General features: G+C 41.3%; 1 protein-coding gene across 2 annotated transcripts in view; it reads left to right on the top strand.

Moving 5' to 3' along the window:
• The window catches only part of MYSM1 (Myb like, SWIRM and MPN domains 1), a 44582-nt gene extending 38085 nt beyond the window's left edge, over nt 1–6497 (top strand). For both annotated transcript variants that reach the window (XM_043461158.1, XM_043461157.1), the window contains 3 exons: nt 207–312; nt 490–547; nt 1539–6497. In XM_043461158.1, coding sequence (XP_043317093.1) covers nt 207–312; nt 490–547; nt 1539–1706 — 332 coding nt within the window. In that variant the 3' untranslated portion in view covers nt 1707–6497. The remainder of the gene's footprint in view (nt 1–206; nt 313–489; nt 548–1538) is intronic.
• The last annotated feature ends 13641 nt before the right edge of the window (nt 6498–20138 follow it).

Raw genomic sequence — 20138 nt, 5'->3', positions numbered from 1 at the left:
ATTAATTGTTTGGCATTAATAGGGTTTATGGACCAAGTTCACCCAGGCAGTGCATAATTAATGAATGCCTCTTATGTTTAAAGTGCTGCTTAGCTGGTATGCCAAATTGCGGTTGTGAGAACACTGATGGGAATTGTAAGTAATTAAAAGGAGATTGGAGATTCAAGGAATAGTTGGTAAAAATATGCTTCTTTATGCTTTTCTAGGTTTACCTTATAAATTTGAAGTACAACAGATGTTAGAAGAACCTCGGTGGGAGTTAGTGTTTGAAAAGACAAGATGGATAATAGAAAAATACAGGCTATCCCGGAGGTATGTGCTGTGGTTTGAGAGGGTTGCACATCTGCAGTGTTCTCATTAAACTATGTTTTAGGGAAAGCCCAAGTTAAATATAAAATTGTGATGTATGGCATCAGTGATAGTTTATTACAAAACTAATGTGTTTATAGTATTTGTTTCATTGGTTTGTTTTCATATTTCTTCCAACAGCAGTGTCCCCATGGATAAAATCTTTCGCCGAGATTCTGACCTGACTTGTTTGCAGAAAGTAAGCTTTCTTCAGTTTAATTGGTTTCATTGTTCATAGATTCTAAAGCTATTCATCTTGATGTGTTTTCCCATGATGCCTGATGCTTTGTGGATACATTTTCTGTGTGTTTCTTTTATTGCTTTTTCCTTTCTAAAGTTAATTTCTAGGAGATAATTAGTAATGTGTTTTGTTGCCCACGCTTGCATATAGAAATAATATTGTTTTAGAACAAAATTTGTCAATGTTGTCTGATTATTATTGTACGCAATGGAGAGCATTTTTCTTATTTTATTAAATTCAAAAGCACCATGTTTCCATTTAGCTTTAACAATTGATCATTTTTAAAAGTGGTAGTGTAAATCTAACAAATTTAAATGGTCATTTTACTTAACTTCTGGTAGAAAATAAGAGTCTTGAATTATTTTACTTCACTTCTAGTTTTGTTTCTATGAGTGTATTGAGAGATTGGCAAGATTGGTCTTTCTTTTTTTTCTTTTGGTAACAATTTGGAAATAGAAAATTTTAACTTATAAGTTTCTTCTTTAATATTTTTTACCCCCTCCTATTGTAGTCCCTTTCTCTTTGTTCTATCAGAAGATTAATATACACATTTCCCAGGAATTAGACTCTAGCATCCTGTTTTTGAAATGGTAGAATCTTGTATTTTAATGTACATAGATTTTTATCCCATAGGATTCTTTGCTTTGTAAATAAAACTACTTTAAAAAGCAAATCCACAAGTTTGTAGAAAGCATGATACATACAGGCTCAAGTTTATCTCCTTATATAAAATCAGAAGGAACTAACCTAAGCATTCCTCAACAATGGTTTCCTACACTTCAGCTATATGATTATTAAACACAAATTTATCCTCAGCCTCTTTTGAGGAGAATGTTTCTAATTTAAGCACTATAAAATAGGAGATTTGGAAAGGGATAAAATGATAGTAATGCAAACCCTCTTCTTGTACTTCTGTGTATTTAAATATAAAACTTTTCTTTTCAACTAGCTTTTGGAGTGTCTGAGGAAAACTCTGAGCAAAGTGACTAATTGCTTCATTGCTGAAGAATTCTTGACTCAAATAGAAAATTTATTCCTTTCCAATTACCAAAGCAAGCCAGAGAATGGAGTGGCTGAAGAGAACTGTACTGTGGGACAAAAGGAATTGTTAATGTAATTATCTTAAAGAAAGATATTTTAGTCTTGACATAGTAGATCCTACTTTCAGAGTTACAACCTTGAAATTATTGTTTAACTGTGGTACAGTTTGGTTTTTTTTTTTTTTGCTAGTTCATGAAATCCAAACTTGGCCACATACACCATGTGGCAAGAGAGAGAGCTGGACTTGTTTTCGTGTGTGGTGCTCAGAGTGTTGTGTGAGGGGGGGGGCGGCCGGCACGCTCAGTCCTCCACGGCCAGTCAGGGCCTGAACTAGAGGCCGCCTCCCTGCTGTCTGCAGGTTGAGAAATGGATTGTGTCTCGAATTTTTGCCTCCCCTGAACTAGTCGTTCCAGTTTTGCTGTCTCACGTCTCACCAGGAGCAGTTCCATTCTCTTCGTGTGTTTCGTGAGGCTTGTTTATGGTTGCAGAGGAGATCCGGGTGGGTGGTCCCTAAACTGATGAACACGGTTGAGAACTGCTGGTTTAATGAGTCTAACAACATGCTGTGCGAGGCCAGGGGAGGCCTGGGGAAGGGACCTAAAGGAGAGAATCAGGTTACCAGCTTTTTAATTACAGATTTGCTTCCATTTTACTTTATAACCGCACTGCTATAGGATATGCCATTTTATCAGCTGTAACATTTTGTCAGGCTTTCAGATACATAATATAATTAGCTTCAAATATAGGTGCCACTTATACTAGTGTTTGTGATAAAACTTAGTTAACTAGAACACAGGTAATCATAACCCTTAAACTAGATTTTTTATATTTCCTCTTACTACCTGCTATGAGGAGAAAGAGGCAAATTACAATAAAGCTTAAATAAATCAGATTTGATTTTAAAAACAAAAAATCCTTCCAGGACATATTATGTATTCAGCCCAGTTTTGTATACTTGCTGAATCCAGAACAGGGGTCAGTGGACCTTTTATGTAAAGGGGCAGTTAATAACAGGCTTGGCAGACTACATACCATCTCTGTCGGTCATTCTTCTTTATATTTTTTAACAACTCTTTCAAAATGTAAAATCATTTTTAATTCACGAGCCTCACAAAAGACAGGTTGCTGGCTGTTGTCTTCCAAACCCTGCTCCAGAGGATTGCAGATATTTAGAATTTATTTTCAAGTGCATGAGCCTGAGCCACTGAAAGGTCTTGCGTCATCTTCATCAGTTTTATTGCATCTAATCTGGGTATGATTCTGTAATTTTGCCTTTTTTTGGTTTAATGAATATCCAGGGAAAATAAGTCAGTATTGGAAGGAGCAGTGAGCCAGTTTTAGATGATCTGGGCCTTGACTCAGTCTTGTGAATTGGGGGAATATAGTCTGCCTTCTCTGGGCCTAAATTCATGTGTAACTGAGGTCTAAATTATCTTCCCTGCATCCTCCCAGGTCTAAAATCTTGTGATTCATTCTAATTGTGGGACTTACAAACCTGGAGCTTATATTTTGAGGTGGTACAGTTCCAAAATTAATTTTAAATGTTTTTTTAAGGAAAGTGGTAGTATTTTCCATTTTTCTATATGCCTTTAGGATAAACAGTGAAACATAACTTACAAAGCAGTTACTTTGGGGACCAGGGATATTAGAACTGTAGACCAAAAATAGGAAACCTGAATTCTTACCTAATTCTCTTACCAGCTTTGTCATGTGACAATCATGTAACCTTCTGAACCTCAGGCTCCTCACCTGTAGTTCAGGGGCAGAAAGTGCGCTTCTGTAACAGGTGGTGGTTCATTCCTTCGTGCTTTTCCTTCTGACATGTCTTCTTCATTATACCTCAGGAACAGATCCTAGAAAGTGGTATTAATTAGCTTTCTTAATTGACATTTCCCTGTTATATTGATGAATTGGGGTTGGAAAATAGTGAAAATTAAGAATTCTGTTCTCAGTCTGGGTCCTCTGCATGCTTGTGGGTTACTACATTTAGTAACCTAAGCCATACTATGAGGAACTCAACATGGTACTGTTCACAGTTTAATGCTTTGAGAGCACAGTTTTTTTAAGTAATACTTACTGTTTTTTTCTGATGGTAAGAGTACATTTATCTTTTTAGAAGATAATTTTTAAAAAACAGAAACCATAGTTAACATTGTAGTATAAACCTTTCATTTTTTTTTAACATCATGTAATTTTGATTATAGTCTGTGATATTTTCCTCCCCTCCTCCCTCATTCATTCCTTTACATTTTTCTTATGATAGTCTTAAAACATTTTTGCAGCTCTCGGTGCCCACATTCCTATCACTGCCAACCTTGGCCTGCTGAGGGCAGTAGGAGTCAAGCCTTGAGAAGCACAGGAAGGCTCAGCCTGAGTGGCAGTGTGGAAGTTTAAGAGGCAGGGTCTCAGAGGGAAACCTACCTCTGGCAGTGTTTACAGAGTGGAGATAGGACTTGAAAACATCAGAGTCTCTTCATCCTGATTTGGTCCTTACTTTTGTGCAAAGACAATAAAATGATGAGCTTAGTTTTGTTTTGTTTTATTTTTTTCTTTTTCCAGCTTGCCTACTGGAAATTGACATTACAATTACTTCTCTTTTACAGTTTCATCCCAAAATAATATTCAAAAAAAGAAAAATCAGTGAAATAAGATCCACAAGATCAGAGGCTGTCCCCTTTGTAATTTCAGCCTTGGGCCATTGGCCCTCAGTGCTGTATTATAACTTTCGTGGACCTTAGACACTTTTGCCTTTTTGACCCTCTTCTTCCACAAAAAAACTACTAAAAATTAATGTTACAGCTGCATTTGTATAAAATGAATTTAATATTGTATATGCATACATCCTTCCATCTGAAAGTGTTTTTTGTGTTATAAATTTAAAAGAAATTAAAACATTTGGGAGGGCCTCTAAATGTATTATAAACATGAGACCTGGTGCCTAATAGCTCAGTTGGCCCTGCCTATATTCTGTTACCCCTCCCCTATAAACCGACCTCACAAACCCTAGCAGAGCTTTGCCACACAGCCAGAAACCCTGCAGTTCCTGTGGCTTTAGATCCACAGACATGAACTTTGGTCTTTACTGACTCCATCAACACTCAGGACTTAGTTGGAACCATTCATCCCCCAAAGAAAGATGGGCTGCAGTGGCTAATCTTAGGTTTCAGGTGGATATTTTGTTCTGATTCTTAATACTTAGTAAGAGCCACGGCTCCTGCCACCTTTTTTTTCTTCCTGCATTTCCCTCAGGCTCTTTTTTTTCCATCCCCACTCCCTCACTTGTCACCTGTCGGTGTGTAGGTATGAGATCCTTCATTGTCATGTGTTGAAAGCAAGGTCTGAAGAACAGAATTGAACAGAAGCATTCTTGCTTCCCAGAAGCTGACTTGTGCTGCCCCAGCCTTCTCTCCGTAACTTTCCTCCCCCACAGGAGTGGGGCAAGGGCTGTGATGCGCAGATTGTTTGGGCAGCGAGGAGCCTGTGGCCTCGGCCGCCACCCTGAGTGGGCCTCCTGCTCCGCAGTTTACCTTCTTCCTGCTTGTCTTGCTGGGTCCTCTTGAACTGAGCTGGAGGACCTGGAGAAACTGATACAGGCAGGAGGCCCTAGGACTGATGCTTTCTCTGTCCCTACACCACCTGGAAGGCAGCTCCCATCTCAGGACATACACAGTTGGTGTTACCTATACTCTTCTCTACCCAGAGCTAGAGGCTAAATCTAGAGTCACACATTATGACATTTAGGAAAACTTACTTCACACAAGCACAAAGATAAAAAGACATACATTTGTGTCATCATCTGTTCCATCAGAGTTAATACAGCATTTAACAAAGAAATTTGATCATTTCCAGTTTACAGTAGTTTAATAGCTTTCTTACAAATTAATATCATATTTTGCAATATTTCCAGAAAACCACTGTGGAGAATAATGTAATATGCTTTAGTTTAAATCCTTACCTTTTCTTAAATGGTTTTAAGCATGCTATTCCCCCAAACTCTGTTTTTTCATTTAACCTATAATTTGGGCTTTCTGGTATTTTATAAATCTTTTCTTTTAAGCTTCCTTAAATCTTTTCTAGAGCAAGGCAAAGAGTAAGTATGTTATCCCAGCTAAGTCAGGAGAAAGTCAAATATCCCAGAGAAACTGTGATTATGCAGGGGCTCTATACCAAACCAAATTTGAGAAGGTAAAATTAATTCATGATGTGTGGGTTGTTTTATTCCTTTGACTATATTTATGAATATATTCATAAGAACTCCTAATTTCTGCCAAAAAAAGAAGCCAGATCTTCCATCTTTGAGGTTTCCTGGAGTACTATCTTAGGAATTAAGAAGTATGTTAACTATGATCTTATAGTTTGTATTCCTGTTTCATAGGTTACCACAGAACATTTGTTTCATATGAATTATAAAATAATATTTAGATTCTAGCATGATTTAAATAGATGGGTCACATATATCTTTAAATTTATGGATTTGATGTGTAAATTGTATATTATGTATAAGTTTACTATGATTATTGATAACCCTGTTGCTGTTGTTTTCCCCAAATGTTATTAATATCAGTGTTTATGGAATTTCTTTTATTAGTTTGAATCTTGGAATGTTCTGTACTAAAATATAATTTAAACCATTTTGTACATTTAAATATGATGTCATGTTGTGTATATCTGTATTAAAGAATATTGTAAATATTAATGTTTGTACAATTATGAAAGCTTTTCCTCCAAATAAGTGAATTCTCCACCTTGTACTTAAATTGTGACATAAAATATCTGGTTTTAAACTTTGGGGTTTTATCTTATAAAAATTTAAGGGAAACATTGTAAAGATTCTATATAAATAAAATTTTGAAAATAAAGTGGTGAATCATTTGGTCTCTGTCTAAATTATTAGCAGCATGGATGCTGATTACAAACAGTGCCCCCATTAATTCAGCAAATATTTGTTGAGCCTTTTAGGGACACAAAGGTGAATAAGGTCTTGGTTCCTTTCCACAAGAATCCTACTACCTAATTCTACTACCTGAAAAATGAGAAACATACAGAACCTGACATAAGTAGGTAAGACACTAAGATAAAAACTGGAACTGATTATAAATGCCTGTAAGATTTCAAGGAAGGGTAAGAGGTGTGTAGATAAATGAGAATTCTTTAGAATGTAAGCAGTGAGATTGATTGCCTGGAAGAGATCACCTTTAAACCTTAATGATATTTGGGGAAGATGTTCCAGGGAGAAGATGTTTCGGAGATAAGTGACCTTGGAGCATAGACATGGAGGTAAAGAATGAGAGAGTTAAGAGAATGTTGAGTCTTGGGTTTAAGAGAAAAGTCTCACTGCGGAATTAACTCATTAACTAATCCTTAAATTTCCCAGTTCGTTCTTTCTGCAAAACCTATCAATTTGAAAAACGGAACAACAAGGTCAGACTTGTGTATTCAGTACATACATCTATCTTCAATGTCTGTCCTTTTCTTGAGGACTTCTTTCCATCTCAGCACATACACATCTACTCATTCTTTGCAAGCAGTGCATAGCACTCTATGTACAAGTTTGCCGTTACCAGTTTTGAACTGATAAACTTCAAATGTTCCCATTTTTCTATGAAAAGTTATCTAAAACTTCTCTGAATAGATTCCTAGATACTTCACTGCTAGATGAAGATCTGTATACCCTTTATATTTTGTTAGTAATAGAAAATTTTCAATTTCTACAAGTGAATTTTTCTCATAGTAGTTCAGTTCATTATCTTGTTTACAAAACCAATTTGAATTCAGGCTCCTAAATGAAAATAATTTAGGTGGCGAAGTATAATCTTAGGAGTTCTAATTCCATGAGGCATTTATTTCATCGGACGTTCATTCCTGTGTACAGCTGTTACGGATTCCTGCTAATCAAGCATTTGCTATAGTTTTGATTGGCCAGCATCACAGTCTGTGTATGGCTCCAGACCAGGATTGTCCACAGACCTGTTCTGTAATAATGGTTTTTCTAACTGTTGCTGATGAGTTTCTACATCACTGATTCCCAATTATCTTCCCATAGAATGCTAGCTTAAAAGAAAATAGTATTTGCAGCTGCTGCTGCTAAGTCACTTCAGTTGTCGTGTCCGAGTCTGTGCGACCCCATAGACGGCAGCCCACCAGGCTCCCCCGTCCCTGGGATTCTCCAGGCAAGAACACTGGAGTGGGTTGCCATTTCCTTCTCCAATGCATGAAAGTGAAAAGTGAAAGCAAGTTGCTCAGTTGTGTCTGGCTCGTAGCGACCCCATGGACTGCAGCCTACCAGGCTCCTCCATCCATGGGATTTTCCAGGCAAGAGTACTGGAGTGGGTTGCCATTGCCTTCTAGTGTTTGCAGAGTTACAACTGAAAAAAAAAAACAAAACAGCTTTTGTCTTCTGTATTTTTTCTGCTATCAAAAACAAGCTTTATCAGTTAATAACTCTGATACCTGTTACCAGGTATAATCAAGGATTCCTTGCCCACCTTCCTCCATTAACAAGTTAACCTCAAAATGTAGAATTGGATAGTTCTGAAAGCAAGTTAACTGCTTAGATTATTTCACCCAGATTAGTGATTACTGAACTTTCTTGTGTTCCAAAACACCTGTTAGCTAGAACTCAATAGTAATTATGGTATCTTTAACCATCAATAGGCTTCCCTGGTGGCTCAGATGGTAAAGAATCTGCCTGCAATGAGGGAGACTGGGATTCGATCCCTGGGTTGAGAAGATCCCCTGGAGAAGGAAATGGCAACCCACTCTAGTCTTCTTGCCTGGAGAATTCTATGGACGAAGGCTACAGTCCATGGGGTCGCAAAGACTGAACTTTGAACCATCGATAAATAGGAGATTGTCCACATCAGGCTCCCTTTGTGTAACAAAATAGTTTAAAGGAAATCTTGGTAAGATGGTTTTCTAGAACAGAATTATCTTCCCAATCACAAAAAATGAGTGGACTAATCTTCCCTGCCTCTCCTCAAACACACACCCTCCCCTAGAGATAGTTTCCTTTTGTGTAAAATCTAATTAGATTGCAACACAATAGAGTTGGAGGGTATGTTAGGAAAATTAAAACTAGCTATTGTAACATCCTCCCTCCTAATTTTCAGTGTCTTAACACAGTAGGTTTATTTCTCACACTGCAGGTTCTCTGCCTGGCTCCCCTGGGCAGCTCCCCTCCCATGGGTAATTCAGGTACCCAGATTCTTTCACATGTGGCTCTGTCCTGTGACTGTAAGTAGCCCAGGTGTCTTCCATTTGGGGACAAGTGGATAAGAAAGAGAGTCACACACGATAATTTACCTTGGCTTGGAGTATCCACATCATTTTTGCTTTCAGTTTTTTGATAAGAACTAGTCATATGGTTAGGTAGCTCAGACGGTAAAGCGTCTGCCTACAATGCGGGAGACCCGGGTTCGATCCCTGGGTTGGGAAGATACCCTGGAGAAGGAAATGGCAACCCACTCCAGTAGTCTTGCCTGGAAAATCCCATGGACTGAGGATTCTGGTAGGCTACAGTCCATGGGGTCACAAAGAGTCAGACACAACTGAACACTTTATTCACTTTAGTCATGTGGTCCCATCCTGACACCAAGAGGGGCTGCTCAGTAGAGGCCTGACTCTGCCGCTGCTTCACAAAATTCTACACTGTGGAAGGAGAACACGAAGCTTTGTTAGTGACTAGCCATTTCTCTTACTCATGGCTAGGGTTGGTATTTTAAAACATTATGAATCCATCTTCAAATGGGCTCTGAATTACCGTGCCAGAGCCCTAATATTAAAGTCGAGGGCATTACCTGGTGGTCCAATGGTTAGGGTTCTGGGCTTCCACTGCAGGGACAGCGGGTTTGATCCCCAGTCAGGCAACTATGATCCCACAAGCTCTGTGACATGGCCAAAAAATAGAGAGGGAGGGAGGGAGGAAGGAGGAAAAGAAATGGATGACTTACCCCCCTCAGATCAAAGTTCTTAAAAGTTAGAAAGGACCTTGGAAATGTTTGGGCTTAGATTCCTACTTCTAATATGAATAAACCAAAGTTCACAGAAATGAAGCAACCTGTCCAGTCACACTGGTCAAGTTTGCAGCAAGGTTATTTCTAGAAAAACTCCAGTTTTGCTATTGCACCATCCTTTTGAGTGATTCCAAATTATTTTTAATTTCACAGCATAAAGTACTATTCTGAAGATTTTATGTGCAATTTAAATGTTCAATATAATTTATGTTTTAATTTAAAATATAATTTTGTCTTTTAGAACGGCAAGTTCTAATAAACGCCCAGAATGTGAATTTTATGGAAAAGTTGACTAAAGAATTACTATTAGAAGTGATATAATTAATGATACTTTACTGGCTTTATGTAAGATTAGCTTTATTAACTTTATCTAAGATTAAAGAACACCAAATCTTTGCTGTTTGCTTATAATCCAGAAAGCTACGTTTGTTCCGTCATTTTAATGAAAATGTTAATATCTAAAACCACTAGAGGGCGCTCCACCACAGTCTATGAACTCAACAATCTCGGTCCTGTAGTGTTGATTGGCTTTGCAAAGTCAGGGAAAGTTGCACATCTGGCTAAACTTACAAACAGTGTAAAACATTCACTTGTCTAGCACCTTGATCCTGTGTGATCTTGGGGTGAGTGTCCTTGTTTCATGATATCTCCAAGTAGCCATTTTCATTTTTGAAGTTTTCATTTTGAAGGTATTACAGTAATAGCTTGCATCCTTCTAAATGCTGTACATATAATATCACATTTATTCCCCACAACATCCCTGCAAGAAGTTTTATTATTCCCATTTTAAACTTAACTTTAGGAAATTCCCTGGCGGTCCAGTGGTTAGATGGAGAAGGAAATGGCAACCCACTCCAATATTCTTGCCTGGAAAATCCCATGAACAGAAGAGCCTGGTGGGCTACAGTCTATGGGGTCACAAAGAGTCAGACACGACTGAGCACACACACATGCCAGTGGTTATGACTTGGCGCTTTCATGGTCAAAGGCCTGAGTTCAAACCCTAGGCAGGGAACTAAAATCCCACAAGCCAAAAATAAATAAATAATAAACTTAGCTTTAGAGTGTTTAGGTAACTTATGCAAGGTCTTGCAATGAGAAGTAGCAAAAACAGAATTCACACTGTTCAAAATCAGCTAACCAAACTATCGTGTTACTGGTTTCAGAGCTGCAAGAAACCTAAGAAACAATTTAGTTCTTAATGAAGAATTAAATTTAGTTCTTTAGTTTTAGATGAGAGAAATAATACCCGAAGATGAGGAGTAACTTGTTCAAGTCACAGATTCAGTCAAGGCCAGATTGAGAAATCAAGGTCTTCCCATTGTCAGGGTTCCTGGATCACATCATATGGGAATCCCTGCCTTCTCTAGGGCAGTCAAAGAAATCCTGTGCTCACAGACGCTGCACCATGCTGCACCCGAACTTGGCAGATGAAGTCATTGGATTAAACATACAATTGTCTGTTGCCTAGACAATAGGGCTTCCCAGGTAGCTAAAGAATCTACCTGCAATTCAGGAGACTCGGGTTTGATCCTGGGTTGAGAAGCTCCCCTGGAGAAGGAAAAAGCAACCCCCTCCAGTATTCTTGCCTAGAGAATCCTATGTGCAGAGGAGCCTGGCAGGCTATGGTCCATGGGGTTGCAAAAGAGTCAGACATGACTTAGTAACTAAACAACAACCTAGACAAAAGAAATGGACCTCATGGATAGAAATTTGCTCTAGCGTGGTTCCCTGTCTTTCCTATTACAGCCAAGTCTGTAAGAAGCAAATTCATAAAAACACCTTGCATTTTTAAAAGTAATTAATCTCTCTGCCTCCAATAGGTCCCCCTACCTCCTCCGCACTCCAGAAGGATTTTCTTTTTCATGAAGCATGAATCTGAAGCATGTCCTTTCTCTGCTGAAAATTCTCCAGTGGCTCACCGAGGTTTCTGCACCAAGTCCAGCTCAGAAGACCCTTATCCATCTCACCTCTTACCAGTCCTCCTGCCCTTCCAGTCCAACACACACACACACAGACACACAGACACACACACACACTCGCACTCTTTGCTGTAGTCATACTGAAGTGAAGTGAAGTGAAGTCACTCAGTCATGTCCGACTCTTTGCGACCCCGTGGACTGTAGCCTACCAGGCTCCTCCGTCCATGGGATTCTCCAGGCAAGAATACTGGAGTGGGTTGCCATTGCCTTCTCCAAGTCATACTGAACTATTGGATAAATCCATATATGCGCCAGCTCCCCTTGCCGCCTGTCCATGCCGTTGTGTGGGACACCTGCCCCTGGTCCCACCGTTGTCTTACTTCTGTGAAAACTTCAAACTCAGACACCACTCCTGCCTAGATACCTGTTCTTCACTCTTCTACTCTTCCCTCCAGACTGGGCTGATCCTGTCCCCTGAGCCCCTCTGACATCCTGTTCTTACCCAGGCACGCTGGACCTCACTTGTCTCTGTACTTTTCTGCCACCTTCGCTGGCCTGTGAGCTTCTGAATAGCATGGACTTAACTTTTAAAACATTTTATCCCCAGTGCCTATTACGATACATAATATGGATTAGCAAGGTACTGAGTGGCAGTCTGATGGATGAATAAATGAGTGAATGAATGAAAGAAAACCAAAAGCAAAAAAGGAAGGCAGATCTCTTGGTCGGGGGTGGAGGGGGAATCAGTTCTTTAACACTCAGATACCAGGTGTTTTTGTTTCCTACTATAAGGAGGGGGAAAGAACAGGCAGGACTGTTTGTTCTGAAAAATGAGCCCCAGAATGGAGTTGGGGTTGGGGGTGGGGGGAGGAGCTGAGTGCCTGGGAGAAGCAGCATGTCTTCATTAGCCTAAGTGGCGCTGAGAGCTTCTGGAGACAAGAATCAACTGATTAGCGAGGGCCGCTTGCTCCAGAAGATGTATCCTCCTGCAGTTTCCTCAGAAACACAAAGACAGGTGAGATTATAACGCTATAAACATAATTGCATTTTCTAATCAAAAGTGCAACAGAACTCGGGTAATTATGAGCCTTCAGTAACTTAACCATTTTACATTCTGGGTATTTTCATCACTGAAAGCTGCTGGAGTGGGGTGGGGGGAGGTGGGATGGTGCTCAGGCATTTTGATCCATTGCTTTGTGTTCTTTTCTGCGGCATCTCCATGGAGGAAACAACTCACAGGGGAAGAGCCAGCAACGAGGTAGCAACCATTTCAAGATGACAAAAGCGCCTGGGTGACTCGAGGCCAAGCAGTGAAGTGGGCTCCATGTTCTGGGGGCAACTGGTGTTTCTCTGTTGGGCAAATGGGGGGCATAAGGGCATCGTCTCAGGCCGTATGAGCGGAGCAGGAGAGGCGGTGCCCGCTAACATCCAAGCCCTTTCTTCACCTTGACAGAAGCCCTTTAACAGAAGTATCTTCCCATCCAGGGACTCAGCACAGCGCTGGCAACAAATGGAGGGTGGAGTGTGCTCTGGGCAGACCCAGAATGGACTGATCTCTCCTCTGCTGGAGAGAGAAGGGTGACAACAAAAACCAGAAAAACAAAAACACAAAACAGGCCTTTGTGGAACTGGAAGCCTCTTTTGATGGCTGTAGAAGGAAAAGAAAAGCATCCTGCTGAACTTTGCTGGTGGTCCAGTCGTTAAGACTCCATGCTGCCACTGCAGGGGGCATTGGTTTGATCCCTGGTCTGGCAACTGAGAGTCCATGTGCTGTGGGGTGTGGCCAAAAGATTTTTTATAAAGAAGAAGAAAAATACCCTGCCAAGCCCAACTCCTCTCCCCAAGGTTTAGGTATGCAACAGCACCTCCTCCTGGCCCTCAGACACAGGACCCAACTGTGAGTCTTGCAAGGCTCCGCATAGCAGGCATTTTTTTGGCTTTGCAGAGAGGCAGGGCCACATGGAGGGAACCCTGGAATTCCAATGAGATTTCTCTGTAAAACGGAGCACAGTCAGAGAAAGCCATTCTGGGCAGAAGGTACTGGGGCAGCAGTGACATGGTGATAAAGAAGATAGTGCCATGTGGGGTGATGTGATGGTTCCATGCAGTTAGTACACACAGTATGTAGGGCCATGACCCAAGATGTGGAAACGGGGTCATGTCTTGAGGTTGTCAGGTGCCATCCTAGAGAGAGGTGTATCTGTGATCCTCGTGAGAAAAGATTCAGGCTGTCAACAGTCACCATCTTCAAATCCCAAAATGAAAGGGTTCCGCTAAGTCAGTAGTGTTCAGGCTTTTTTTTTTTTAGGTGGAGATGTTAAAATTTTCAGCCTTTCCAGGTGACTCAGTGGTAAAGAATCCACCTGCTAATGCAGGAGATGCAGGTTCGATCCCCAGGTCAGGAAGATCCTCTGGAGAATGAAACGGCAACCCACTCCAGTATTCTTGCCTGGAGAATTCCATGGACAGAGGAGCCTGGCAGGCTACAGTCCAGGGGGTCACAAAGTTGGACATGACTGAGGCAGTGAGCACACACACATTTGAAGGCTTACATAAAAACCAAGCTCTTGTGACAGATGATAAAACAATATTATATGTAAAACAGATAATAGCTCAAAAGTAGAAATAATCAATTGGCCATCCACTGGAAAATGGATAAACAAAATGTGGTCAATCCATACAATGAAATGATATTCAGCTATATAAAGGAACAAGATATCAGTAGACAGTACAGCAGAGATAAGCCTTGAGAACATTGTGTTCAGTGAAAGAAGCCCATCACATTCATGCATATGAAATGTCCAGAAAAGGTCAATAACAGAAAGAGAAAGTAGATAGATGGCTGCTATGGGCTCCAGGGAGGAAGGAATGGGGAATGGCTGTAATGGACACAGGGTTTCTTTCTGGAGTAATGAAAATGTTCTGGAATTAGATGGTGGTGATGATGATGATGGTTGAAGAACCTTGTGAATTTACTAAGAACCACTGAATGTACTAAATCCCGTACTGTAAGATGGTGAATTGTATGGTACGTGAATTTTTGTCTCAAAACCAAAACAAAACAAAAGCCAGATAAAGCGGGACTGGTGTGGGGGGAGGAGGACAGCCTGTAGCCTTCACAGCTGCTTTGACTATTTTGTGTCTCTGCCCATCTCCCATCTAGAGCTTTCAAGCCTGGCTTTCAGCGCCCTGGGGAACAAAGTAGGGGGAAAAGTGGGACTTGTAAAATTGAGAAAGGAAACTTTCACTTAATTTTCCTGTTTTCCTCCAATCCAAAGAAGTTCTGGTTACCTAGTCTGCTTTCTCCAGATGCCAAACAGGCAGTGACCTAGTAGGGCTGCAGAGGGTCAGTTGCCCACTGAGGAGGTTGCAGGAAGGCACCAACGGGTAACTCTTCTTAAAAGGCTTCTTCTTTTTATTTTTTTTTTAAGCTGGAGTGGATTCCCATTTCCCCCTCCAGGGGATCTTCCTGACCCAGGGAATGAATCCCTGTCTCCTGCATCTTCTGCATTGGCAGGCAGATTCTTCACCACTGAGCCACCTGGGAAGCCCCCTTAAACTGCTTCTTGAACTTCTCTGGTACTTCCTCCCTTCTCTTCTTAGCAGCCCTCCCACTTTTAGCCCCATCTCCATCCCCAATTCCAGGTGTGCTGGGTGCTGTAGATTCCTGACCGTTGAGGGTCAGAGAAGTTCTCCAGGTAAATGGGTTACTTCTTGCCTTTCTCTGACTTTCCCTGGTCTGCTAAGTCAGGCTTCTCCTATTTATCTTCTACATCACACCTGTCGGTACAAACCAACCACCACCCCTTTGCTGTTCCTGATGTTCCAGGGGAGATCAGAGATTAACTGTGCACAGTCACACTTTCATCTTTAACCCAGAGTTAAAGCCATGGCTTTCCATATTTCTTAAAGTCCCTTCAATTAGCACACAACTTTATAGTTGAAAAAAAGAGAGAGGAGAAAGGTGAACATTTTGGAGGTCAATTTGAAAGCACTTGGAAACTGCAAACAGATTTGAGGGTGAGGCAGGAGTCCAGAGAGACAGGAAGGCAGAGGTACCATTAGCAGAGATGTGGAGTCAGATTCCAGAAACAGGTTTGATGCGATGAATCCGAGTTATGTTTCTCTGATCTTAAAGGAGGGATCCATTTTTGAGCTTTGACCACAGGACACATGGGGAAAGACCAGCTTTCCAGAAAAAGCACTTGGGTGTGCAGTGTCACCAGGGTCTGACCCAATGCCCCAGCTACCCCTGACCTTGAAAGTTGGAGCCGTGTGACACCCTATAACCTTGAACCCATGCTTGTCTGTTCCCTATATTCTGGAACTAGTTCTAACTCTAGTGGGGGTGGGTGAAATACAGGCCATCCTGGGCTCTGGAGCATTTAGCATCCGGGAAACCCAGCCACAAATTCCCCTCCGAAAGTGAAGTAACTCAGTCATGTTCGACTCTTTGTGACCCCATGGACTATATATAGCCTACCAGGTTCTTCCATCCAAGGGATTTTCCAGGCAAGAATACTGGAGTGGTTGCCATTTCCTTCTCCACCTCCAACTCACACCTCAACTCTAATAACCACCCAGTGGAAAAGGCCCCAGCTCACAGCCCAGTTCTAGCACCAGCCTACCCAAACATATTTCCAAATCTATGTTATCTGGGCCTGCTACCAAGACCTAAAATCAAAGCCAGAACATACACCCTGTAGCTAGATCCTTGTTAACCTGCGGTCAATAGTCTCTGACACGCCCTTTGACGATTCTCAAGACCTCCTACCCAGCTCCCATCCAGAATCAAATGCTGCTTCACCCAGGCATGTTCATGATCAGCAAGGCAGTTAAAGTAGCCAACATCATCTTCACCCCTGAAGCCTTGAGGTCAAGACTCAGGAGTAAGAGAAAGAAGCAAGTCTTATCTCAGTCAGCTGCTCCAGGCTTACCCTCAAGTGGATCTCAACCCTTGGGCTAAGTCCAGACCTGGCTTGTCTTTCCAGAGCTTTCTGGAGCACTTAAAAGCTTCATGATTAAAAGAAGCTCATTATTAGAGAAATACAAATCAAAACAACAATGAAGTATCACCTCAAACCAGTCAGAATGGTCATCAGCAAAAAATCTACAAACAATAAATGCTAGAGAGGGTGTGGAGAAAAGGGAACCCTCCTACACTGTTGGTGGAAATGCAAATTGATACAACTCTGGAGAACAGTGTGGAGGTTCCTTAAAAAAATAAAACTACCATAAGACACAGCAATCCCACTGCTGGTCACATACCCTGAGAAAACCATCATTCAAAAAGCACATGTATCCCCAGTGTCCATTGCAGCACTATTTACAATAGCCAGGACATGGAAGCAACGTAGATGTCCACTGACAGATGAATGAATGAATGAAGAAGTTGTGATACATATATAGAATGGTATATTACTCCACTGTAAGAAAGAATGAATTTGAGTCAGTTCTAGTGAGGTAGATGAACCTGGAGCCTGTTATACAGAGCGAAGTAAGTCAGAAAGAGAAAAACAAATATCATATATTAATGCATATATATATATGGGATCTAGAAAACTGGTACTGCTGAACCTATTTGCAGGGGAGGAAGAGAGGTGCAGACGTAGAGAATGGACTTGAGGACACAGAAGGGGAATGAGAGGGCGGGACGAATTGGGAGAGTAACAGTGACATCTATACACTACCACGTGTAAAATAGATAGCCAGTGGGAAGCCGTTGTGTAGCCCAGGAAGCTCCGCTTAGTGCTCCGTGACGACCTGGGGTGGGGTGGGGCTGTCTGAGGAAGGCTCACGAGGGAGGGACTTGGGTACACACGGCTGATTCACAGCATAGTACAGTAGCAACTGACACAATATAGTAAAGCAATTATATTCCAATAAAAAAAAACAGATTCAATAGATTTAAAAAGGAAAAAGAAAAAAAAGCTTCATGATTTCTTCCCAATGACAATAGATATATTTTCTTGTTGCCCAGTTTAGACTTGGGAAGATCCCATCTAGAGCCTGCTCAGCCAGTTTTGCAATGTAAATTCAGAGGAAAGACTACACAGGAACCATAATAATAAGATTGCATTTTCTATTATAATCGGATTTTACTGGTTCTCCACTAGTAATTACAATAAGTGCTTTTTAAATGGTTAAAGCCATGAGGGGTCAGGGAGTCCTGGGATCAAGTGCAAGAAACAGACAAGATATCTCAGAAAGACATCTTCCTGGCTATTGTCATTTTAAGGCAGTGCACAGGTTTAAATTCATGCCATCACTCACTATGTGTGTGGCCCTGGGCAATCACTCTGCATCTCAGTCACCTATACTGCCGGACTCAAATGGTTGTTGCAAGGAAGAAATGAGTTAACACATGCAAAACACTTAGAACAATTCCTAGGATGAGGCAGGAGCTCCATAAATATTAGTGATCATCATTATTGATTTTATCATTCATATTATGATTATAAATGATGGTATTATTTAAATACAATTATTTCTTTATTGTGTGTGCTAAGTCACTTCAGTCACATCTGTCTCTTTGCAACCCCATGGACTGTAGCCCACCTAGCTCCTCTGTCCATGGGATTCTCCAGGCAATAACACTGGAGTGGGTTCCCATGCCCTCCTCCAGGGGATCCTCTTGACCCAGGGATCAAACTTGCCTTTTATGTCTCCTGCAGTGGCCTCTTTATCACTAGTGCCATTATTATTATTCAAATCACTCAAGTTTCAGTGTGGGAAACAGAAACCACTGTAGGTGTTTCATGCAAGAGGGGATTTAACACAGTAAGTTAGATGCTTACAAAGCTACTGGAAAAGAGCTGAAGGTGTAGGCGACAGCCAAGGCCTCCAGGAATGACCACCAGGTGATGGTCAAGGTTGCTAGAACCTCTGAGGCTGCCCCTGGAGCCTGCTGGAATTAAAATCCCACTACTACTGCTTCTGCTGTCTCTGAGTGCTGGGAGGTCTTGTCAGTCACCACCCAGAGGATAGGACGCTGGTGAAGGAGCCCTTGTCAGCAACTGATGGACAGACAGATGGTAGATGCACAGAAAACTCTCATCTCTATACTTGCAGCGAAAACATCCCAAAGATGCAGGAAGATGGCTTTCCCCTCACGTCTACCTACCAGGTCTCCTGAAAGAATGTCCAAATGACAGGACCTGATTAGCCTGTGGAACTCTAAGGGTCTGGAAGTGAGGTTGTTTGTTTTCCAATTGTTCCAATGAGAAGGAACAGGAACAGAGGTAGGGAGAGACATCCAGGCAGGCAGGCAGGCAAATGAGAAGAGTGTCCTAAGCAGAAGGCACCCCTCTGTCCAGAAAGTGGTCCTCACCTGAAGGGGGAGGCCATTCCTAGCATTGGTGCATCAAGCCAGATGAGGAGGGAGTCCTGTGGCAGTCCAGTGGTTAAGACTCCCCACTTCCACTGTAGCAGGGACAGGTTCGATCCCTGGTTGGGGAACTGAGATTCTACATGCCATGTAGCATGGCCAAAATTAAAAAAAAATTCAAAAGGGAACCCTCTTACACTGTTGGTAGGAATGCAAACTAGTACAGCCTCTATGGAGAACAGTGTGGAGATTCCTTAAAAAACTGGAAATAGAACTGCCATACGACCCAGCAATCCCAGTGCTGGGCATACACACTGAGGAAACCAGATCTGAAAGAGACACGTGGACCCCAGTGTTCATCGCAGCACTGTTTATAACAGCCAGGACATGGAAGCAACCTAGATGCCCATCAGCAGATGAATGGATAAGGAAGCTGTGGTACATACACACAATGGAATATTACTCAACAATTAAAAAGAATGCATTTGAATCAGTTCTAATGAGGTGGATGAAACTGGAGCCTATTATACAGAGTGAAGTAAGTCAGAAAGAAAAACACCAATACAGTATATTAATGCATATATGTGGAATTTAGAAAGATGGTAATGATGACCCTATAGACAAGACAGCAAAAGAGACACAGATGTAAAGAACAAAGCTTTGGACTCTGTGGGCGAAGGTGAGGGTGGGATGATTTGAGAGAATAGCATCGAAATATGTATATTACCATATGTGAAACAGATGACCAGGCCAGGTTTGATGCATAAAACAGGGTGCTCAGGGCTGGTGCACTGGGATGAGCCTGAAGGATGGGATGGGGAGGGAGGTGGGAGTGGGGTTCAGGATCCAGAACACATGTACACCCATGGCTGATTCATGTCAGTGTATGGCAAAAACCACAATATTGTAATTAGCCTCCAGTTAAAAATAACTAAATTAATTTTTAAAAAGACACCTACAGATGAGGATAGAGAAAACATGTAGGTATGAACAGAGGGGGTCTCAGTCTCCTGGCCTTTACCATGAAGTTGGATCTGTCATGAGTAGAAATATTATCGCCCAAGAAAACACAGGAGAATGTTCTTGGAACACTTGCCTTTCAGGCAAAGCACAAAATTCAGAAGCCACAGAAAAAAGGCTGACCTATTCAACCAAAGAAAAAACCTAAAATAGAAAGACAAGCAAAAGTTTGAGGGGAAGTATTTACAATTAAAATAAACAGTTAATATCCACACTATATCAAGAGC

The sequence above is a fragment of the Cervus canadensis genome, chromosome 2 (genome assembly GCF_019320065.1).
Source record: "Cervus canadensis isolate Bull #8, Minnesota chromosome 2, ASM1932006v1, whole genome shotgun sequence".
NCBI lineage: Eukaryota > Metazoa > Chordata > Mammalia > Artiodactyla > Cervidae > Cervus > Cervus canadensis.
This window is presented reverse-complemented; position numbering and strand designations above follow the sequence as displayed.